This window comes from Cygnus atratus, chromosome 5 (assembly GCF_013377495.2).
Source record: "Cygnus atratus isolate AKBS03 ecotype Queensland, Australia chromosome 5, CAtr_DNAZoo_HiC_assembly, whole genome shotgun sequence".
NCBI classification, from domain to species: Eukaryota; Metazoa; Chordata; class Aves; order Anseriformes; family Anatidae; genus Cygnus; species Cygnus atratus.
The window spans coordinates 10,580,948-10,606,900 of NC_066366.1; the positions used below are offsets into that span (position 1 = coordinate 10,580,948).

At 36.5% G+C, this 25,953-nt stretch overlaps 1 protein-coding gene across 1 annotated transcript in view; it reads right to left on the reverse strand.

Annotated features, from left to right (window-relative positions):
* Positions 1 to 25,953, reverse strand: part of NELL1 (neural EGFL like 1) — a 295,005-nt gene that overhangs the window by 195,805 nt on the left and 73,247 nt on the right. Inside the window, exons 11-12 of the mRNA XM_050711117.1 lie at positions 20,119 to 20,218; positions 10,742 to 10,870 (exon numbers count right to left, since the gene is read on the reverse strand). Of these exons, the coding sequence (XP_050567074.1) occupies positions 10,742 to 10,870; positions 20,119 to 20,218 (229 nt within the window). The remainder of the gene's footprint in view (positions 1 to 10,741; positions 10,871 to 20,118; positions 20,219 to 25,953) is intronic.

Consider the following 25,953-nt stretch of genomic DNA (forward strand, 5'->3'; position numbering starts at 1 on the left):
GATCGGTAAAAGCATCTGTACAAGCCCTTTTGAGCCCACTCTGTATGTTCCTCAGAGTAGAAGCTACGGTTTCTGACTATCCTGCATTCAAAAGGGAATTCAGAGACAGTTCGTTTAGTATGCAACCCAAAAGATTTTAGATCAACTTTAATCGTTAATGCTCTTTGCTATTATCAAGAGAAAATGGCCTCAAGATAATATGATTTCTTATACTTTCTAATATTAAAAAAAAAAAAGTACTTCAAGGAAGGAAGGAAAAAATCTGATATGAATTCCTCTCTCTGAAGTGGGGAGACCTCTAGATGAAAACAGCTGGCTTTGGAGCTATGTCAAATCACAGCAACCTAAGAGACTGTTGTCCTGTCACAGTCTTTTCCCAAATATAGCGCCTCATATGTAATCTGTGGATAAAATTTGTACGTAAAATTTGGCTTTATAACACAAGAAGCCAATGAAAGATAGGACCCTATGACTCAAAAGCACTTTACTAGTCCACAGAATTTCCTAAACACACAATCCACATGCAATTCTTGCAGTCTTCACCTTGACTTCGTAGGTGTATGAGAAAGTTGCTATTCGGTCATATCTTGTATAACTCAAATCTTTTGTGCTACAATAGGAAAACAGTTTTGAATATATGCACACACAAATACATCACAGATGCAAAACTTGTGTCATTTTTGATCAATTCCAGTTATACTCCAAAATTTAAAAAAGGCAAAACCTCAGCACAACAAAAATTATGTTTTACAAGCTAAGTGCACAATTTTTAGCAACTTGTATAAAGGTACTGGTGACTTCGATTCAAGTTCGAACAATGTTTTCATCATATACAAATACTTCAACATTTTATAGTTTGGCTCAGCCATAAGCGAACTTCTGATGGTCATTGGAAAAAGCACTCAGACTTTTGTTTTCGCTTTGCTCCATCTGTTTGAGACAAACACTTACTTGGTCTAAACTGACACAGCTCCACTAAAAATTTTCAGATTTTTCCTTCTCCACTGATGTCAGCAGAAATGTCAGAGTTTGCATGAGGTAAGGAGCTTCTCTAATAATTTGAAGAAAGAACGTTGGCAATATCATGATGCATACAAGGTCTTAATGGGTAAAGAGCAGCAAGAGCTCCTTCTGCTCACGATGACTAAGAAAGACTTATAATGCCACCATTTCTGGCATGAAATTCTCGCTCTTTCAGTGCTGGTACATGTAATGAGAACAATTTGTTACAAGGGTCATTACAGAGTAAGGATACTGATGCTGACCCAGCAGGAAGATACAATAATATTTCTCTTCTCCTACTGGTCAGCTTTTACAATTAGTAGCCAACAACATCACCAGGTTTTTGTTTAGCACATTCAAAAGTGAGATGAAGTTATTTTTTCAAAAGTAAATAAAAATGGAGGCTGTGAAAGCGCAGTTTATAATGTAATCTGCTCCACATCTATTCCTACCTAACCCCCTCCACGAATCCAAAATGACACGAACGTACCTCTGTCCCCTAATCTGGAGTCTTGGAACACAAAAACATCTTGAGTTATCACATTGAAGGGGGAATTCAACTATAGATTGGAAAAACAGCGACGACTGACAATGAACTAAAACACCTTTGTTCCATTGTATATTAGAAGTCATTAGCTTATTCTTGGCAAAAGAAAAAAAAAGAAAAAATAAGGTAAAAAAGCCAAATTTTATATAAGAGATATCCAATTATGTTTAATACAACTCAGGAGAATGGAACTCTGACATGTAAGAGTGTTTGTTGAAGGGGAGACAGAATCCCCATGCCTCTCCATATGAACAAAACTCTCAACAGCTTCACAATAGGTTTTTCATTGCCATTCTGAGGGGGTGAGATCTCCTTTAATAGCAATGATTATAATGTATTCAAATACAACTTACTAACATAAGAACTGACAGTTCCAAAGTTGAATTTCTTAGGAGCCATAATTATTTATGACACTTCATTACAACAACTCTAAAGCATATGGTTACCTTATTAGAAATTAAAATTCATTTTCATATAAATCTCAGCATGACATGACACCAAAAGAATTTAAGTTACTCCAGAGGATGGCAAGTAATTTCACTTATACTGTTCCACAGCTTGCTAGTTGGAATATGAATTTCAACTAATTTTCTTTTAAGTATAAAAGCAGTTTTGATAACACAAATAATCCATCTAGAGTCATATAGCACATAAACACTTTCCAACAAGCTTCTAAATCTACTTAGTATAAAAATGTTGACATTTTCTCTTCGAAAACTTTCTGTCCACCAGCAAGTATATCATCTCTGCCTATCAATGTATGTAATTACCTTGGGGAAGGATGTTTGTTTCATTTTAAATTCTGTCTCCTCCAGTAACAGCTCATAGTACAAGGAAACTGCAATCTCATTTACTAAAGCACATTAAAAAAAAAGTACAATTTGGGTTCTATCACCAAGAAAAGGGACTTTCACCAGTAAATAGAATTACATACATGAGTGGAAATTTAAAATGGGCACTGCCAAGTAACTGAAGTCTTGAAAAGTAGGTTAATAAGCGTTGTTTAAAGAAACTATGAACTATATACAAAAAAAATGCTTTCAAGTCCCACATTTATGAAACAGGGGAGTAGTTTTTTTGATTGTTACATTATTTATTTATTAAGTTTCCACGTGAGGGCTGATTGAAACATCGCCATTGAGGTACTCTTCGCAGCAGATGGTGATCTCAACTGTAACACTTTCACATTCTCTTCTCCCACTCTTCTCTTTGTTTCAGTTTCAGCATAGAGAAAAATACAATATATTTGCAATGAACACAATGATTTCCCACAAACAGAAGTCCCATTTTCTTACCTTTGTGTAATTTCATGAAGTATCCTGCGCATACACTTACGCATATATGTGCATCTATACAGCACAGAACATAAGCTTATTACATCATGCAGCAAATAACAATTGTGAGTTTTGGCATCTTGTGAGAAAGGTTTTTTGAGAAGACAACAAAGAGAAAAATTATCATTAAAAGCTGATCCAGAAGTCAAGTCGATGGAAATGATCCGAAACCATAGACATATATCAATGCCACGCAGGTTTATGTGATACCACATAATGTTCATGTCACTTCCCAAGCCACAATGAAGTGAAATTAAAACAAATGCAATGAAAACAGTGTGTGCACATGTGGAATTCCACAATAGATTAATTAATTTTACAGCAAGAAAAGCATCAGCTGAGGTTTCCTATCTGATTTGTGCTCTGAAGGCCATATGCACTGGAGTTCACTTCTTACTCGGTTTAAACTGCTTGTGAAAACTTTTGTACACTAAAGAGTCATTGGCTACAGGATGAGAACGGTCAAAGAATTACACATAAGAGGTAAGATTTATGAGACTCTCTCATCTTAAGAACCACAGCAGAACTTAGATTCTACGATGAAAGATTTCCTTGTTCCTGTGTGTTTTGCAACAGAAAAACTTTTTTTTTTTTCATTAAAACTGTGCTGGTTTTTGCATTTGGTCTTTGCATTTCAAACAAGCCATTATTTTTTCCTGATTTTGATGAGGATGGGGTCAACCAAAAAAAAATCTTTTCCCTCTGCATTTTGCTTTCCTTTCTACATGACTTTCAGAAAACAAGTAGGTTTTCTGGCAAAACCTCCATCAACATAAGCATCTTCAGAGTGGAATTTTACAACATATTTATATATCTACCTTTCCGTAAATGATTTCCTGATTATGTCTAACAACATTAAGCTCAAATGAAAAGAAACAAAGCAAAGGGATTCCATGTGTGTCTGGGACACACAAGTTACAAGGAAACTAAATGCTGCTTTAGTTTGAAAATTAGCAGCAGAATCCTCAAGTTCAAAGCTTATTGTCTCAGACTGAGAGCTAACTAGCCTTATGTATGTAAGTTAAACAATTTTCTTGTGTAATCTCATTACCTCACAGGAAACAATATTGTTCCGCAAACCTAAAATAAGAAAGAATGGCATCACCTGCTTTACAAGCTTAAATACTTAAATAATTCACCTGCAAAGCTCTAAATCAAAACGCACAAAATGGGAAGAGAGGAACAAAAAAATGAGAGAGAGAGAGAGAGAGAGAAAGAGAAAAGTATTAGCCTTAGAGTTGTGTTCTTAAATAAGTGAGACACCAAGCTTTATCTAGCCTGCCATCAGAAGCCTGGGGCAAAGAGCAGAGCTTCCAGCCCCACCATGAAGTGGAGATGTCTCTAAACCTATGCACACCACCTGCCTACAGCCCTCATGATGTCATGTGCAGTATCAGGCTGTGGCATAAAAGAGACCAAATGCCTAGCAAGGGAGAAGAAGCTATAGAAGGCAGCAGTATAGTACATCAGGCAGACAGTTTACCTGGTCTGTCCATGTTGGATGTTTGGGTCCATACGCAGGGGCATATAAGTGCTCATTTTTCACCTCAAGGCACTCATGTTTTTCTCTTATATTAGCTTGAATCTTAACAGGATTGGCCTCAGGTGTGAGATTAAAGGCAGCATTGATGAGGATAATGGGATTACAGCAACCTGTTCTTCATTATGCAGGACATAATTCTGCAAAATGTTATACTCTTTTTGGTGGGACTGCAATGTCCTAAGAAAGGTCTCCTGCAATTTAGATTGTTACAAACTCTATGAACAGCTATACTTGATCATTAGTCAAAGAAGAAACCCCAAACAGCTGACATACATCAACTGCTTAAAGCTTGAAAAGAGTTTTATGCCATTCCGTTTCTGGCCTCTCAAGCACGACTCTCCAATTTGCTTTCATTTAGTTTCCCTCTTTTTGATTTTATGAGCCACAAACTTGGACCACTGTAATTTACATAATGATGAATTATATTGTAAAACAATAAATTATTTAAAATTCTTTCACATCTTCAGCTGAATGAACTTCAGAAAAGACTGGGATTTTTGTTTTTAGGGCCTCAAATGGAAACAAAGAACCTGGATCTAATGATAACACTTCACCCTACCTGTGCCATCTCATTACCACAACAAGATTTAATAAGCACTACTACTAGCATAGTAACTGCTAACTTTAACATAGATAAGCATAAACATAAATAAAGAATTAGCATTTCAGATTATAGAAGGTATATTCAAATGAGTGATTGTTCGTTAAACTGTGAACATATGCGGAAATGTTAACAATCAGCTTCAGGACATTTAGCCTACTTCAAGAAATTATGTTATCTACAAAAATTCCACTTCTAGGCACATAATTCTAGGCCACAATTTTAAAAGTTTTATAAGTCAAATGGATAGGAAGAGTTCAACAGTTAAGCAGTACAACAGCTATGCAGTATTGAACATAAAAAAGACACTGAGTTAAATAGAGACCGAGTTCAGTCAGCAAGATCACAGAAGGACCTAGAAATTTCCCATTAATCCTCTAATTTACATCCACCTATTAACTAACAGGAAGAGACAGTGGGGAAAGATCAATACTTTTGAAACACTTCTGTATGTGGCAAGTTACAATGAATTAATCAACTAAGAATAACAAAAGATTAAAAACATATTTAAGTCTCTATGTTAATTCTTTATATTTGCCTCTAACCTTGTGATTATGAAATTGCATACAGAAGGACACACTAAGCAAGACAGAGGTGTTATACAGTGAGAATATAGCAACGTACTTAAGTACAGGCAATCATCCATTTTCAGGATTCAATATGTAGTTAATGTTTCACTGCACAGATAGATAAGTGATCTAAAAGGTAATAAATGCTTCAAAATCAAAAATGCAATTTAGTATTTCTCTGTGTTTAAAAAAAAAACACATCTATCTCAATTTCTTTTCTACTTCCTAACTTGGCAAATATTCTGTAGAAGACAGCCTATCATGGACTAATCTGAGTACACTATCAACTACGAAAAGGTTGTATGCAGCCTACTTCTGTAGGTGTGTTTTATTGTTGTGCTGAAGCACAGGTATTCCAGTACTAGTTAGCTTACTGTAACGGGAAAAAAGTATATAAGGAAAATAACATTGCATTACTACAAAATGAGCAGGTTTTCTGACAAGTACTTAGTCTTTGGGTAGCAATTCATGGCTTCTGTGATGTTTTTGAAACGAGCAATAATGAGCAATAATTTTATAACAAATTAAGATAAAATGTTTGGCGTACAGAAAGAGCAAGAGTGATTTAGTTACATGCCTTCTGAATGAAAGTCTCGAGGGACCCTAGAGCACACTATCAGGACAAAATATGGGAACAGTTCTCACAAAATTTAAGGCATTTAATTTGTTAACTCTTTAAGCTGAGGTAACATCAGCAAGGTGACCTTGAGAGGGCATATAAGGAAACTAGCTATGCTGCCTGAATTAATCTCACGTAAACACATTTCTCACAGATCATCTTCTGTCACTAGCAACTTAACCAGTAAAGGAGGAGGAGAAAAACAAAAAAAAAAAGCAGCACCAGGCATTCTCAACAGTACATTTGGCCTCAGAACTTTCAGCTTCTTTAAGGGTAAAACAGTCTCACCCAAGACATCCTGTCCTAAACACTGCAACAGGCTGCTTCTGCCACAAGTTTTCTTTATATTCTTATAAAACAGCTTTATTTTGTCATCTGCTCCTAAAAAAACAACTCAGATTCACACAGCTTGTTTATACTCTTTAACACCAAAAACTAGAAGATATCCTAGAGAGCATGTGTCGTCCCACTACAGTATAAAGGGGGAAGAAGCCCTACAATTAAGTAATACAGTGAGAATATTAATCTTTACAGGCCCACTTCAATCAGTGGATCTACTTTTATATTATATCCATTACCACAATAGTGTTCTGGGGTGACAGTGGTGAACCAGAAAAGGGAAAAATACTGCTGTGTAGCATGACAAGACATCTCGTGGTATGCTACCCTATCACTTTTACTAGCTGCTTCTTGGGGGGATGAGTAGTTGCGCATATGAACGAAAAATATACTAATTTTCTTGTTTGATGCACTCTTGTCAGCAAGAATAGACATGCATTATCCTAACTAGGAGATTCATCCCACTTCAGATTTAAACGGCTCTTACAATGAATCAGAACTCAACTTCCATTAGGTAATAATCACTTTTGCACCAACCTAACGTTGCAGGCAGAAAAGGACTGTTAGTATTCAAGCAGAAGGTAGCAAAGAATGCAGAACTGATATGTGGAGGGGAAAAAAGTGATTCTTGCTTTTGTTTACTAGGAAATACACAGCAGAATCTCACAATTATTTTCAGAAAGATGTCACTCTGCTTCTTAGCACCTAGAACATAAGGATAATCATACTAGAGACAAGCATTACTTTTAGCTGATTTGGCTTGCTTTTTCTCATTTCATCTCTAGACTTCAAGACTCTCCTATTTGCAAACACTTTCCTCTCTCTTACTAGCATTTTCAGGATGGTCCTATTGGTATTTGTGAAGTAGTCACAGAGTCCGGAGCTTTCTAGCTTTAACAGTGTATTGACAATTTTCTTGTCTACTGTACACATCACCTAACATGCCTGGAAGAAACAGCATGACACAAAATCAAATGAATTGCCCATTTTGGTCCTGCTTTTGCGACTGAAATACCGCACCATTTGTAACTAACGCTCCTGCATGCAGCTTGCAGCCCTCACACAGGTGCTTTTATGACATATGCTAAGAAGTCATAGCTACAAGTGTTCACCGTGCTTGCATCCTGCAGACACTGGGCTCTCTGGCTATTTGGGCCATTCCCAGAGTTTATCCATGCATATGTGACAGAAATAAACAGACACTGGTTTAACGCTTTTGCCTAAGTATCCCATCTGTAGTTGAACCTCCATCAATGTGGTTAATGGAAATATTTCTATACGTCTCTCTGCAAATGGCAAATGCTATAACTACATAACAAAAATGCAACAGGCAAATTAACAGAAAATTGCTTTTCAATTTTTAAATTGAATATATTGCATTTACAGAACACACAGAACCTCCAAGTACCGCCTTCATTCATTATAAGCTTTATACATTTGTTTTCAGAAACTGTCTTCCCTAAGGACACCTATGTTATTTCAAAAAAAAAAAAAAAAAAGGAATACTAATAGTTATGCCACCTGTATATTTTGACATGAAGAGCTGCTAACCATTTTAAGAGTAATTAGTGGGAATGAACAGTAAGAGCATTCCAGGATTAATTTTGTAATTTATTTCCCAATTTTGCTAATGCCAACTCCCTGACGAACATCAGAAGTTTTCTATTTTTTTTCCCACTCTACTACAAATGTGAATATGGAATGTTAGGAGGGGAGAGGGTGGAAGGACACAAATACATGTGAAAACATAAAGGGGACTCAAATGCAATTCTTCAGAGATCTTACAAGACTGAAATTATGCCATGAGGTGCAGTCAGGATAAAACTGAATAAGAGTGAGCACAAATAACAGTAAAAACCCAGGGAAGGTAAAATAACACCGTACATTAGAATTCGCATGCACAAGTTTTTTCAAGTACAGTGGAAGACACAAGAAATGTGGAAAGCACTTTCAAGTTAAAGATCTGGAGCATTCTGAACTAAGGTGCCACCTACCAGTACACGTCACAAATACAAACTAGTTTAACCTCACCTTCTGAAAGGAAACAGTAATCTTGTACGCCTTTTAAGTTTAAGGGCTTAGGAATCACAAAGACAAAATCAGAATTACAGCTGAGAATATCTTCCTTGCTTCCACTGATGTTTTGTATATTTATTACTTCCTGTTCGGGTGTTTTTTGTATTCAGTTCTTACACAATAACACAGAAATCCAGAACTACACACACACAGAAGCAACACATACTACACTAACATCCTGCTAAATTCTACCATCAGATGCATGCCTATGGCTTCATTGATTTGAGTAACAGCTTCACCATGAAGCTGAGCACATTATACAGCCAACTATGAAATTATTCTGTTTAGCAGATTAAACACAGATGAGAGAAATTAGATTAGAAAGGCATATAAAGCAATTTTGCAGTAAGGAGCAAAAGAAAGCCCTTCACAGAGCTTCACCTCTTGGCTAATTGATTTGTCAATCTGTAGTTGCCCTTGTTAAAGCCCCTTCTCTTCTTGACATTACCTCCTAAAAACTACTCTACATCTAGCAAATTTATCATTTCATAACAGCTATAAATACACTTTTGTCTATCCCACCGTCTCAGGCAGCAGAAAAGCAGTATTTATTCAGTTGCCTCATGCTTCAACCACACACAGAGCAGCCAGGGATTCGGGCTGCCCTTCCAAAATTCAATGCAACACAGACGAGACATAATTCAAGCTAATTTCTTCAAAAAGAAGGACCGCCACTGCCATTAGTAATACACTGCCAACATCTCCAAAATTACTTGCGTCAAGGTTTTTAAACTTCTGCCATAGAAGAAAAAAAGAAAAGAGAGACAATCTGCTACTAGATTAATAAAAACACTCAACATTGATTTTACTTAAAAAGGCAAAAAACAACAAGTACTGATTTCTGCATCATGGCTGATAAAGTGCCTCATTACTGTCTTTTGATTTCTGAATAGGTCTTGCAGTACCTATATAGCAGCTCTTCTCGCAGCTTTTCTTTTTGTAGAAAAAAAAAAAATTCATAAGGTACTGTATCTCTGCTGCCTGCCTTTAAAAAAAAAAACTCGGCAACTGTTTTCCCAGTCAGTGAAAGTTCACATATAGGACCATTCAAATTATAGTTTGCAGAGAACTGACTAAATGCCATGAGATTTATAACTGCAAGTTACTGAATAGCTTTATGAAATATTAAAGCAGTCTTGTTCACTTATGTATACTAAAAAGTCTTTTTATGGAAGTGGGATTATTTAAGCCTAGTCCATGCATGCCTTTTTCATTCTTCCATCCAGTCTTTCAATTCTTAGTGAATTTTAACAGCTTGTCAAAGATGTCCATTCCATCACCACTACTGTTGGAAGAAAAACCTAGCGAAATATTTTTGACAAAGTAGTTCTAAAACTTTCTATGATGGCCAAAAGATTACATATTGTAGCTTAATATATACAAGGGCGTTCAAAAAAAAAAAACAGTAGGCAAAGGCAGGAAGAAATGTGGTATACATTGATTAATCAATTTATTTTTTATTAAGTAGATCATAGCTACGAACAACAGCAAACTATAGAAAACACTGAGAAACAGAAAGAATAATGCTCCATTGCAGCCATTCCTATGATGATATAATACATCAACAGAAGTACCTCAGCTACACTCTTCTCAGAAACAGGTCTCTTTTGTACCATAGAAAGACCATTTCAGTAAAGTACCCGACCCACAGAAGTACTTCAGGAAGCATTGCAGATGTGTAATACCATTTCTGTATTCAAGCCTCAACACCCCTTCACACTTACCTTTCTCACAACTGCCTGCAAAATATCCTCTTCCGAAGTTAATACATCTCATAAAGATGTCGCTCTCTAGAAAATACTTTACAAGGTAGATGCTATTGTCTAAAAAATGGTGTTTTGAAACTTATAATGACAGCATGACCATGGCATGCCAAGATAAGACTACAACAATGAAGTACAGCAATAGGTAGGTAATCTGAACAGTCCAGCATCACTTTCACCTTCTTTTGTAATGCCTAATTCATATTTATATGTTGGAAAAAAAGGTCCCTATGATATTTACCATCATGAAACCGAACTTTGCAATAGAATTCATTCTTCAACCATTTGTTCAGTACTATGTTTCTAAGTACATTGTTAAGGGGACAGGTCTTTTAGCATTTTGTTTACCTTCACAATATGCAGAGTCCCCTTGGACAGAGAGGTAACCATTCTTGCATTCACAAGTAGCTTTTGTGTTCCAGTTTTTGCACTCTGAATTTTCACCACATCTGTGTCCCTCTGCACAGAAGTTATGGCCTGAAATCAAGGAACATACAAAAACTTATTAAAATATGTTTAGTTCAGGTATTAAGGTTTTATATTTATATCGATTGTATTATTCTCTGAAAAGCTTTGGCATGCTACATAGTAGAAATTCCCTCTATAAACCAATCTGACGCAAACAGGCTTTTTGGATTCCTCCAATGAATCTGTACTCATGTAAAGTCATTTTGTTCAAAAACATATTTGTATGACTCACTTTAGTAAGGAGAAAAGAACTTCAAAGCAGGGAACCATGTCAATACATTAGTCTCCAACAGAATCTATGCAGGATTATCTCTGACTGACACAAAATATAACAGTAACTTACACCAAAAAGTATAATCAAGTGTAATAATAAAAAGTTCACAATTCTCTTACTGTGCATAATCAAGCACTTGTTCAGGCGAGCAAAACAAGACCTTGCATTAGAACACAAAACTGTGTTGATAATCAAGACAATCGCAAGCACTGTCTTTTAATCCTGCCATGAAAAACTAGCTGGATTGTTTTTGCAGTCTATAATTAATCCACATATCATGTTTTGTAGTGCAGATTTTTTATTTATCTCTCATTTTCCTTGACACAAATTCTCAATAGCTTTTTTGCGAACACCTTCTTCTATCCCACATATTGACATTTCTAATAGCATCATGAACTTTCCTAGTCTCTCCGAAAAACTCACAACTGGCTGAAGTTCTTCATTCAATAGTTCTCTAAGATGTATCAAAATCTCTCTCTGCTGAAGTTTAAAAAGAAAATAATTGCAATTTTAACCCTTTAAAGGCACTCCATTGGAGATACTGTAAGTGATAACTAAATACCTTACAGAACTTAACAGGAATTCCACCTCACCAGAGTATTTTTTGGTGGATTTTTGTCTGTTAACATCCAGGAATCTATTTTATTTCCTTGATACATATAAACAGCATGGTACTTATTTTTCCTTTATTTTCCCTCCTTGGAGGAGGGAAAATTTTTGTTTTGTTTTGTTTTTCAGCCTTTTTTTTTTTAAAAAAAAAAAAAAAAAAGCCTTATTTTTTCAGAAAGAAAACAGAAATGTTTACAGGTATGTGTGTGCTATACCAGAAACTCAGACTACGTGCACTCTAATTTTTTCTTACATCAATACACAAGAACAGTTTCTGCCAGTTCTGATTGGTCATAAAGGAGCAAACTGAAAGTTCTAGTTCATTCATCCTAAAGCTTCTAAAACCCCTTAAAGACAGCTAAGAGAGAAAAAAAAAAAAAAAAAAAGTTGATCTAGACTTCTAAGACCTAAATGCCAGGTGCAGATCTTCATTCATATCCTCTCCTCTGATGTTCTTTAGGGAACTTCATAAGACTTTAGCTTGTACTAAATACAATTTTTTCTACCATAAGCAAAATTTCATAGAGCTACCCTGAAGCTGTTTTTTGTTCATGGGTTTATATTTGTTTTTAAACACGTACTTCAGTCATCTATTAACTTAAAACTCAGATTTTGTCACTTTAGTGAACTCAGATTCTATGAGTCTGGCCAGGATTGATCACCTAATATTGGGCTGTGAGGTCACCTTAAGAAAATGTAATACTTATCAGTAATGAGAACACATTCTCGGCGTCAATGTCCAACTCTGCACTTAAACTTCATATTAATTTTACTAGCAACAAGGGTATCTTTCTTGTGCTAAGTTGTTCTTTCACTGTAATCTAACTTGCATTTAAAAAAAAATGACGTCTTTGCATCTCCTTTGGTCTCTGTTAATGACAACTGCAGATATTCCTTCTAATCTTCATTATTTCACAGTCTGGTAAAAAAACACTCAAGTATTCCAGATACAGCCTTGTCAAGCCTGGGTACATTTTACATGTTTTTTTGTTTTGTTTTTTTTTTTAAAAAAAGGGTGCATAAATGGCTAAAGGCAGCATAATTGCAATCTCAGTATTTGCCTTCTTGTTTCTACCTTTATAATTTTAATTGAAACTGAACACCAGAACTCATCTTCCCAAACTTCTCCATTCAGCACCTAATTTATACTCTCCAAGCAAGATTACTATTCTGTTAGCGTTCTGGATAATATCCAAGAGACAACTGTGTGTTTGTTTTATAATATTTCCTTTGTCGCTGTTTCCCCTAAGACTGTGACATCCTAGACTATTTCCTGCTCCTTTAGAATAATAATCCTCCCTTGAACTCATACACAGTATTAGTTTTGTATTTAATTATTACTGGTAGATAGTACAACTAAGAGCCAAGATAATACCAGTGTGTTAGCCTGAGCACTATAAAATACTTTAATTTAGTGTGTATTGTTACTATTGTACTAGGATTTGAGGTTTATCTAATATATATATAAACAATAATATAGAAATGATTTAGGTTGTCTAACCCAAAGAGTCCATCTTTTAACCTGTGATCATTTTTTGACAACTTTAATACTCATAATTAGCCAATGGGAAAGCCTCTCAGGGTCAACTTTCATCACAAGTCCCAAGTCAACCATGCATTTCTAACAGGACTTGCTCCAAAGCACAACACCCTGACAAGCTTAGAATAGTTCTAATAATTCTTCACTGTTTATTTATCACCTCTGAAATTCATCAGTACATACTATGACTACACTAACTATCCATTTAGCACCAGTAAGGCTGCCTTTTTCTTTTTTTTTTTTTTTTAAACTTTCTAGAAAAAAATTATATCGCTTTCATTCCCTTATTACCAACTGTATGCAACATGAACCTCCTCGGACTGGAGTCTGCTTCTCCATTCAGAAGCAGACTTGTGTTTCCAAGTTTGAATGCTGTTAAAAGAGCATAGAAGAAAAAAGTAATGCTCCAGTTCTATAACTTAGGTATATGTAACTGGGGGCTCCGAAGAACTTTTCTTTGTTCTCCTCTCATTAGGAATACACAATGAGAGAACACCTACTACTTCTCTACATTGCTTTAGCATTTGTTATTTTGAGACGTGTGAAACACTGTTTCTTGCCTTTAAAAATGTTGACTAAAAGTGACTCAATCTCTATTTCCCACAGCATTTCAGAAAATTTGTTCCACACCTCCACAAGTGGAAAGTAGCATGTCTATCCTGTTAAGAGCATGCATGGTGCTTCAACTCTCTAAGTTTTCAAGCTTTTCCAAAACAAACTTAATTTAAGGTTGACGAACAGAACATAGATGATTGTACAGAATGCCAAGGGGTCACTGTGCCTGGGTCAGAGTAGACATGCCACTGGATCAGAGGCTCTAACAAGTGCTTTTTTTTTTTTTTTTTTTTTTTTAAAAGTGAAGACACACATTTAGCACTTTAAAAGAGCCAAGAGTCACATACCCAAGAAGTGTGGTTCTTACATTTCCTAGACCCCAATCTGCATTATCTCCAGCTGGTATTTTGGAAGCAAACAAAGAATAAAATACTACCTACTCTTTCTTAGGTGATATTGAATCTGAGTGCTTTTCCTGCTCTTCAGGCAATAAAGGCCAACTAGTTATTTGGCTCTAATGTGAAAAAGTAAGCTACCTGTTTTTTCCACCTTTAACAACCCCAGTTCAACATCTAGTTTAGATAAACATTTAAATTCATTCATATTCAGCAAAACAGCCAGGAATGCATCCAGGGCCACTGACCAATTAAGACTGTGCTTATACATACTCCTGACTAAGCAGGGCGGGACCTAAGCACTGACTAAAATGTCACTCTATTGATGGAAGCAATTACTTATTGCCAAGCACAATGGAAAAGAATGCAAATATCTGGTAATTATTAGTTCTTCGCTGTGAAATGGCAACAATAGGTTTCCTTCAAAATACCAACACAGTTGTCAAAACCACCCGATGATACTGCAATAGGTGTCTGAATGCCAATCATGGATGGCAGCTAGCTGAGGGCATTCATTCCTATTGCCCAGGTGAAAATAGCCGAATTACCAAGACTTCAGAATATTCAGCCAAGTCTTGTCTGAGATGGTCAGCTCTTCTTTAAATACAGAAAAAGTTTAAAATAGAATCATCAAACATGAGCAAGCAGGCAATTGGAGTGGATTTGACAGAAGTTTGGAAAATCTTAAATAGTTCTGATAATCTCAACTCATTTCAGGATAACTCAGATGACAAGGCAAACGAGCATGGATTAAAATTACAGACAAACACATTCAGAACAGATGTCAGAAACCATTTTCCCCAGACATACGCACACAGTTGTCAATGTTCACAACAGCCCTGCAAAGTCATTCAAGTCATTCATGATAAAATTAGATACTACCAACAGGGGAATTAAATATCGAAGAGTTGTTCAGATTTTTGATAGGCATGATGATCTCTGTTCCTTCCTCAAACATTTCTGACAATGTTACTCTCTTCTTTATCAAGGCTGCTGTAATGTTTGCTCCAATTTTTCTACAGAACATAGGATCATAGAACATTATTCATATCTTTCAACTCCCAATATTTGACTGTAAAAAGACCATTCATAAATGTACTAAAACAAGTATGAAAGAGGTCAGATTTCATGATACCAGACATAAAATTATCCCTTCTGCACCATCAGAAAGTGCACAACATGGCTGTCCCAAGTAAAATCATCTAAAATTAATCACTTATTCCATTTGGAGTCACCTAAAAATTGCTCTAATTTTTTCCAGCCTTCCTAACCTCTTCACATTCTGGTTCCCAGAATCTGCTTTCCCAGAGCAGTATGCTCAACTGTTTTGTGCTCTCATTGAGGATTTTTTAAGTACCTAACATGTTTAGTAATTTGGTTAATTATCAATTGAAGAATGCAAGAACACATTCAAAAGTATTGTTGGAGTCAATATATATCCTATCCATATCTCCTCACGTTTTTTAGAGACATCACTGCTGCGCCTCCCATTTTTCTGATGGTTTCCTTAAAACATCTGTAATGCTTTTTGTACTTTCAGTTTCCCTTGCTGCTCACTTCAGAAACTCTAAACTCCCCTTCTCTTGCTCTTCAAGAATCTATCCTTCAGCAAACCACGTGTCATTATTTCACACGTTAGAGGCTTCTTAAAAGAATGCTGGGGCTACTTACATTAATAGCATGAGTAATGCCCAAAAGGTCCAAGGTCATTTCACCCTCAAAATCTTCACAGTAGTTACGGTTTAGCCCCACACTTACCATGTAAACATATAAAGTAAAATTGGGGAACAAATCATTGGAAGAGTCATAAAATTTGCACTAGCAATTATGCCCTTTCATGATCTGAATCAGTTTTTAAATGAGTCATGAGCAATGAAACTCTTTGAAAAGCAGTTTTTATGTCTTCTGAGACTGTGGTCCCAGAACATAGTGGTCTGACATAAAGCAGTAACTTCATAAATTCTTTTAAGCTGCTATATGATTGCAGACCTTATTACGCACTGTTTATTTGTGTGCATAAGAATAATGGCACTGCACGGCCTAGCAAACTTCTGAAGATTTTTTTTCTTTTTGCAAATATAAAGGTCTTCTAAATCCTAAATATTGTTATAACTAAGCATAGCAAGTAACTAATTCATATTTATCAACCTCCATTATATCTTAATAAAAGTAAAACCTCAAAATAATTCATACTTTACAGCAATGAAAGAGAAACATTTTATTTCTGAAAAAAAAAAAAAACCTCAGGTTCAGAGCTAGACAGGGAGAGATGAGAAATATGCTAATTGAAGGGCCTTCTCATGTTCCAACTGAAAGAACTGAAATCCCCTTACAACACACAGTACAAGTGAGGATAGCAGAAGCCTCATTTTCAGACTACAGTGCTGTTTCTGCAGAAATGCATGCTTCAGCTCATCAGTAGCATTCTCCCCTTCCTGCTAACCAGCATCATCAGCCTATCTAAATCCATCAACCAAACCGTATTACAGGATAGCAAATAAAAATTACTTTCTCCAGAAAGCAAACAGCTCTCACTACTTCATTATTTCCTCACACCCTCTCATGACTGAAGGAGCTAGAGGCTGTTGAGACTGTTCTAACATACCAAAATTATGAGCATAACAACATAAAAATTCTCTCATGAAATTTATTTGTATCACTCATTCAAAAGAGGAAAAATCCACTCTTTCAAAAATTATACACTGTCTTTGGCAAGGAGAAAAACAGCTGAAGGGAACAATAAAACACTTTTATGACACTATTTTTTGTATTAGATTTGTCCCTGGGCCATAAAAAATGTAGTAAGCATGCTGTAAGAAAAAGAGTGATTCGCAAAAAGGGAGTAAAAAAATATATTTTAGCACACAATGGTTCTTTGTAAAATTTTACAATTAACTAAACTTTTTGTAAGCCTAAAAGAGAGCTTAATAATACCATATGTCCTGCTAAAAAGTATAAAGTAGCCACATCGTGTAAGCAGATATTTGTATTAAAGCACGCAGATTAAGGGCAAAACAACATGTAGTCCACATTACATTCAGGAAGAGACCCTACGTACAGATCTGTTGAGGCCCATTTTTGTGTTCAGGCCCATCAAATCACAAAAATAAACTGTCATTGTACAGCAAAGTACTTCCATACTATGTCCACTTTGCTGCACTCCTTATACAGACATTTTACTGAAATCTATACATTGACTTTTATCATATTAGTTTCATAATAGTACTTCTGCCATATTTTAAAATCATGTAGCAAACCTGAGGAAGAAATGGTGTCATTTGCTGTTTTTACTTTTCTAACCATTTATGACCAATAATGACTATCTAGGAAGCTCACCAGCTGTGTACATTACAGTATTCAATTCAGTCCTTTGCTGACTCACAGTTTCTACCACCATAAACACCACAGTTTTTTGTGTGGTGTTTTTTGTGTGTTTTTTTTTTCCCCCTTGCATAACCTGTTTTATTTTAAGCATTTAGCTGTTATTGTGGTAGATATTACCGAGCAAAGGGATTTTAGCAAATGTTCAGCAAAGGTATTTTATAACTCTACAGAACATGAAATTCAATAGAGGTTTTCCATATTTCAACAACTAGATACTAAAGAAAGCACAAATTGATATAAAAACAAAACCTTCCAGTCAATAGTATGTACAGATAAACTTTGCATAACATCATTGGTCTCATTTAACATTACTATTAAAGTTTTACTAATCATCTTGTTGACTGTTACAGTTAAACTCTAATGCCATTTGTCATCATACATATACTGTGAAATTTGCACAGGATGTGCAAATGATCCGTGTGGGTTTCCGATAATTTTTGATTACCTGGTATTATATTTACTACTGTGTTTTTTCCTCACTGCTTTTCTTCTTGGACAACGGAAGATAAACATAGGCTCTTAAGGAAATCATTACTACAAAACAGAGAAGTACTCTATCCCTTCCCAATAAAGGACATGTTGGAACATGACAAGACCAGAAACTATAGCCATGAGAAACAAGAAATTCTGAACAAATATTCTTTTTTTTTTTTTTTTTTTAAAAACACCAGTGCTCTGCATATGATGAAATTATACACTACTAATTTAGGTTGCATGGAACCAAAGCCAAAATGTCAAGCATATATTCTATTGCAAGATCTAAAAGGAAATTTAGGAGTGCTAACTTCGATTTATCGCCTTACAACACTGACAAAACTAATCACAAATTTAAGCATAATTTTGAAAATAATTTTAAAAAGCAAGAAATAAAATGAAGAACATAGTGTTTTAGTAGAAAGCAAAAGCAGAACTGGCATGGAAGTTTGGTGTATCAGCTTGAAAGTTTATCAGAATTCATAGGAAGTGAAAGTACAATTCCTTCCTCTGCTTCTGGAGACCACCACGTAAGTATACATATTCATGCTATTTTATAAATAATAAAAACAGTCTGGGGATGAATATCTAAAAAGGAGTACCTATCATTAACAATAATATAGGATTGAATAATTATAGAACTTATCTTTCATCAACTTTGAAGCTTTCAGCTTTCTAACACTTTTAAGTAATGAAGCTAATTTTTCAGTACTACACTACATCAAACTAGGCCATCTGTTAAGAAGTATCATTAAGACATTGAGCCCTCTAAGGGACAGAGAAGTAACATTTACTGCTTGCTTAAATAGTTACAGATGGTTCTAGAAAGTGCTTGAAAAAAATTATGTTTATATTCTTAGTCCATCATCCAGCAAGCAGTCTCAAACATGCTGGCCCCGGCATTCACTTCCAAGTTCAAGGCCTTAGTAAATATTTAACTACACATATTTATTAATTAATTTTTACTGACCAGAGGGGACAGATTCAGCGTTCCTTGGCATCTACAATGACACTCTGGAGAAGTTTTCATACAGGCAAGAAAGCAGTCCATCCATATCCATAGTCCAAGATAACCATCCAAGTCTGGAAATATCTAATGCTCATTTGGCATGCCTCTTGCTTGAGCATTTCTGAGGTTCAGCACTAACAGCTGGCACACAAGACCTGCTCTGAGAGACTAGAGTCCCCTTAAGCTCAGCTGAGAATCAGTGCCAAAGGAAAGGTACGGAACAGAGGTACCATACAGGCATATCCAAGGAATGATTGTAACAACTTTCACCCAGCAGCTCACTCATTACAACACACTTTAAGAAGAAAGCTTATTCAAGTTCCCTAGCCTTGTGAAATCCACGTTTTCCTCACTTGAAGTGATTTCCTCAGCTAAGATATTAGCCATGGCTTGTTCAGTCTGATCCAGCATGCAACCACGATTCACCAAGGATGCAAGGGAATATACAAGAGGAACCTGCATCTCAACACCACAATGGAAGAAGAACAAAAGGGATTCTGGGCATTAAGGTTATTTTTTCATTTTTATTCTGTAATTGTCCAGTTCAATCCATAAATGAGTCCTGAGAGAACTCAAAACTAAATCAGCTTCAAAGCATGCATCAAACTGGCATCTTAACATTATTATTGTTATTTTAGGATTGAGAATGCTCAAAAGTTCACTCCCCAAAAGCTTGGAACCCTGTACATTTAGTGCAATTGCAAGTTCAAGCAATGTAAGGTACCTCCTATTTTAAACAATTTATTCACAATGAGAATTCATAAGAGATACTGGACCCTTTCTTCCCCAGTTCTTTTCTCCCTGCCCTTCTGTAATTCAGAGCAATTACAGCTATGTTGCTAGGAAGTCTTCTACTCAAAGGAATATTACAGACTGGCTTTATGTGAAGGCTAATTATAGACTCAGGGTTCATAGGAGTAAGTAATATCTTATTAAAAAGAATTGTTCCTTCCAGTGTATCCCCCCGTTGAATCAGCAACATACATTCCTTCTAAGCATGCATAGTCTCCGGCTTACCTCTGCAAACACTGCAACATTGGTTCTCTGGAAGAACATGATCTTTTTCTGAGCAGTTCAATGGCGGACAAGTCTCTGTTACTTTTACTAAAACTCCATTCTGAAAACAAATAACATTTTTTTTAAATGACTTGAATGAAAACACGTGCAATGGCTAGGATCACAATTTTCCATCTACAACTCTGGCAACCTCTAATAACAACAAGAGTAAACTAGTAGGCAGCAAGCTAAATTTATTTTTATACCATAAACCAGAATCTCAAGTAATTCCATTGGATGTCTACGCCCACAGTTGGAAAAAAAAAAAAGACACACAAGTATTTGAAGGAATTAAAGAACCTCTCTCTAGGTTTTTGTTAAAGACAGCCTTTCAGCTTTGTGCAAGTCCAAGTTTAACTCCTCTTAGTTCATATTCTACATATCTCACTGCTAAGCTCAAGCGCTCACAACAGATAGATGTTTTCAGATGTCATGTATTATCCTTCTGTGTCCAATTAAAAGGTCTGTTCTTTAGAAGTACTGATCACCTAATTTCCACAAATCAGGTCCTTCAAAGCTATGGCAAGGCAGAAATCCCATCTTGAGGTATCCATACAGAGATAGCCATATAAAATGTAAAACAAGGTAAAGACATTCCCATGCCTTTGATTTCTGGTAGATTTAGATTTAGACTGTACAGGAGGTCTAGTTGCCGGTAGGGATTTTCTGAAGTACTTGACAAAGAACAGAGCTGGGGAGATTTTGCACCATAATTTTACTCCATCTTCTTCCCAACCAGGAAATCAGTTTCATTATAGCTGCAGACCAAACAGATCTCCTGCTCTTCAGTTAGATGACTCTTAACATCTTGCCCCAAAATAGCCTTCTCTTTTCTTTTCTCACCCTCCAGCCTTCCCTATACCTTTATTTACCTCATGGATCAGAGACCAACAACCAATTCTTTGCTGAGTTGGAAACATCTTTATCTATCCCACAGGACTGTCCACACTTGAGTGATTCTATTTTCCCAAGCACTATGAACCTCTACTAAGAACACAGGTAGCCTGTTATATTGCCAATAAACCATTTGAATATGAACCTAGCCACACTTCTCCCAAAATGCTTATCGTGGTGCCTCACATGGCAGAGCAAAAAGATGATATGAGAGTTTCAGCTTTCTCAAAATAAATTGACACATTCTAGCTATCATGATTGCAGAAGAAACTTTAAAAATATAACCCAAATGCATCTAGGGCTAAGAAAGTATTGGACAACTTATAAAAAAAAAAGACAAAACATATTACTAAAGCCACGAATCTCATAATCCGAGGGGTCAGATACATGACCTTGCAGAGAATATGTTGATAATACCTATGCGTCTATCTGGTATGAGGAAACATCTCCATGGAGAGACACCCTTGCTAGCCCGAAGCTTGTTGTTTCATCTACAAGACACTGTGCCACACCATGCTGAAGGACTAGCTCAGGTGTCAGAAACCGTACGGTTAAAACTCTCTGCTGGTAATTAACCTCACCAACAAGGCCACGCTGATTCAGCTGTGTCACTTCAGACTCCAGAATTAGCTTTCACGGCATCAAATTGTCCTACACAGTTATGAACACAGAAATGCTTACTGAGTCTACAAGGTGCAAATGATGTACAAGGTGCCCAGTAGCTAGCAAGACTTAAAACTGAGAATTGCAGCAGCAGCGAGTGAAAAGTGACCGTCTCACTAGTCACAGCTAGTGACTGCCCATGAAACTGCATTCTTAAGCCTAAGCAGGGTCAAGTCATTTTTCTTGCTGCCTATTTGTCTTAACTGGCAAGTTGCTGTCATGAAAAATAAAATAAAATAAACCCACAGTAGTTTTTTCCTTTTGTTTTGTGTTTTTCTGTTTGTTTGTTTTTTAAAGTCTCCCTACGGTATCATTCAGCATGCATCATCCAAACAAGTGCCCACACAAGAGCAATGAAGTTAATGGAGGTATTAGGTCTCCTGATCTCACTTCCATAAGTGAAAGGGAAGAATCCCCCATGGCTGCCTGTGCAACAACAGCAGCAAAGGTGATAAAAGAACCAGACACAGTGAGCCGTCATTTCCTATCATGTTATCAAACTACCAGCTGAAAAAGCTCTAGCTATAACTTATCACTTATTCAAGCTTGGACAAGACAATCACAGAAGGGGTACAATATGTCATCATATGAACAAAGTGTTCACTGACGATAAATCCAATCAAATAAACAGCAAGAAATCAAGAAATAGTATGAAAGTCAAATCGGTGATCTGGATAAACCAAAAAGCTAAGGAAAAAAAAGAGAGAGAGAGAGAGAGAAATGTAAGCCACATTCATGCTCTCTTTAGTGAATCATAAGGAGGTTTAAAAAAAAAAATGAGAATTCTATTAACCGACAGCTAAGATTTTATTTCCCTAAAGTTTCCTGTTTTCTGCAAAACTTGCAGCTTGTTAAAACAAATCCAACAAATGTTATAGAATAATAAAAATGTTTCCATGATGAATATTCTTTGGATTACAATCAATTTGGTACAAACCCATACAGATCCAATTATAAGAATTATCATCATTAGATTTCAGATTTTATCCACGGAGATAAATAAGAGTAGTTCACACTTGAGAATTACTGCTTCAGGCTGCCTTAGAAAAATGGTTGACTTCTTATACTCTGTCCACGTATGTATTCACAGAATCTGGACAGACATAGATGTTAAAAAGCCCTAATCTTCTTCTGGAATAAATAGGTCAAGCTCCAACTGTGGCATGTAGTCTACAAAGAATGAGATCTGGAATCAAACATTTACAAGACAATTACGTTTCTCGTAATTACAAGGACAAGTACAAAAATAAAAATAAAAAAAAGAGTCAAAGCCTAAACAGTGACATGCACTGGAAATTGGAACCACAGGCTCAGATGACTAACTTTGGAAAATAATAGCCAGATATCAGGGTTATTTTTTTTTTTTTGGGGGGGGGGGGGGGGGGGGGGGGACCACATTGCCCCTTATTTTTGCAAAAAGCTTTTAAATTCAGCTTTCTCAAAGTCAGTAGAGCCCTGTCCATCTTTCTAGCATTTGTATGGCATTCCAACTCACCACTCCCAGCCATCAATGAGTAAGAATTTGTTCTTGCACCTTTTGTTGTCACACATTGGCCAGTTTTGAATAGGCATCATGTAATTCACAGGCATTAACCCAGAAGTCAGCTGATCAGCTGGAAATTCCCAATCCAACAAACGTTATAGAATTCTTTCCATTGTCTTCAAATGAGCCATGCTATCACATTGTTGAAATCCACAAAGTGAAATAACCACTTACTGAATACAGCAAGGTGCTGTTTTCTGTATCACTGACACACTTGCATTTTCTAGAGTGACCTCAACAGGCTGGAGAAATGGACAGACAGGAGTCTCAAAAACAAGGAGGAGTGCCAAGTCCTGAACCTGGGAAGGAACGACCCCACGCACCAGTATATGCTAGGGGATGCACGGCTGGAGAGCAGCTCAGCAGAAAAGGACCTGGGAGGCCTGGTGGACACCAAGTTTAATATGAGCCGGCAGCGTGCTTGCGTTGCAAAGAAGGCTAAGGGTATCCTGTGCTGTGTTAGGCCAAGTATTGTCAGTTGGTGGAGGGAGGTATTCTCTACTCAGCACTGCTGGGTCCACACCTGGAGTACTGCGTTCAGTTCCCCAGTACATACGAGAAATGAAACAGCGGAGAAGAGACCAGCAAAGTGTCACTAGGATAAGAGACTGGAATGTCTCTCCTGTGAGGAAAAGCTGAGAGCTAGGACCGTTTAGCCTACAGAAGACAAGGATCAGGGGGTTCTTATTCATGTGTATGACTATCTGAACACAGGATTCAATGATGGCAGAGCCATGTTCTTTTCAGTGGTGTTCGGTGACAGAGCAAGAGACAATGGGCACAAACTGAAACACAGGAGGTTCCCTCTGACCATCACGAAGCACTTCTTTACTGTGGGGGTGACTGAGCACTGACATGGGTTGCCCAGAGAAGCTGTGGAGTCTCCCTGCTTGGAGTATTCAAAAGCATGGTCCTGAGCAACCTGCTCTGGGTGTCCCTGTTCGAGCAGGAAGGTTGGACTAGGTGACCTCCAGAGGTCACTTCCACCCTCAACCGTTCCATGATTCTTAGGAACGCATGTGCACTCGTTTTCATCATTTTCTCTTTATAGATTAATCTAGAGAGAGGGCAGGATTCCAGCTGGGAACAAGCAAATGGCTGTCTATCAGTAGCATCTGTGCTTACGGTTAAGAGGATGTGCACCATAAATACATCTTTTAGTCTGGATTAGTTTTCAAAAATAAAAAGAACTGCTCACAGCCTGATAAAGAAAAACTTTGATCCATCTGGATCCATCATTATTATTATTCTTGTTAGATAGGATAAATCTAAGTTAAAAGCCTCTATGCAAGAAATAAAATAACTCTATCTTCAAATAAAAGTTAAAACATGAAATTTCAACTTCATCGACTTCACATTAATGCACCTACAAATACATCCTCCTTTACAGACACAGGAACTACTCCCTGAGACTTTTTTCCCTCAGTATTCGTCTTTCTACACTAATAAATTGACAGTTGACCTCTATCCCCTGCTGTATGTCTTTCATGGATCAACAGCTTTTCAAACTTGATGTCTGTTTTTCAAGTCTGAAAAATTAACACACACACACTTTTTTTTTTTTAAATGAGTCATTCCCCTAGCACAAAGCCTTTTCTTTAGTTATTCAACAGTAGTGGCAAAAGCAGCCAAAATCTCCTCACCTTGTCCACCAGCAGGTCTGCATGGAACAGAAAACGATTACTACAGCAACAGTGCAACTCAATACCATTCAAACTTCATCTAGCAAGCATTCCTAATTGAGGCAGTAAATAAGCAGGTGTTTCGCTTAAGGCTTTAAGAGGTCATGCTTAAGGCACACTGAATGATCCTCCTGTCTACATACAGGTCCTGTTGTAGAAGCAAAGGTAAGCACCCACTTAAATACTCTCCAAAGTCAGAATGACAAGATTTCCCAGTGAGGTTTGATGTCTTCTTGAAACACAGCTGTAGAAATACCTTTTTTTTGAGGCATAAGCCCATTTTTTTGAGATATCCCATTATTGATAAGTATTTGAAAAAACATATGCTACTCTTCATCAACATATAAATAATACAAACTGTAACATTACTGCAATTAGCATTGCCATATGAACTTCCTTCAACAATAAGTAAAATGCAAAAGCTCTTTTCATTATTATTTCTATCATCTCTAACATGAGAAATATTTTATGGTCAGCGTTTGCTTTTAATCTTCACAAATGTTTTATCATACTCATAACGATGAATATAATGCTCTTATTGATAGCATAGAGGAGTTCCAGAACCATAATTTAGATCGCTCTGTTTTCACTTTAATGCGAAAATCCTCCCATTCTCCTCATCTTATTTCATACAGGCAGTTTCCCTCCCAAATAAACATTCCATGTCATATTATAAATATAACAGGCACCTTAGTCTGTCTTCAAGGCAACGACCTTGCCCACATATTTGTATATACAATGTTGAGCACCCCTACACAGCCAAACACTAACAGCAGCTAAGTAATTTCTCACAACAAGCTGCTTTCACAACATCTGCAACCAGTTATTGTCCATTTCCATTAGTGAACATAAAATTGCTACTCTGTACACTCAGCCACAAGCACAACAATAACCAGATCATTGTAATCTTTTCCAAATGTTTTTCATAATTGTTCTAGCATACTGATCTGTCAATAACATTTGTAAGCTTTCCCTTTATCACCTTCCCCCTCCACAAATTCAACAAGATGTAAA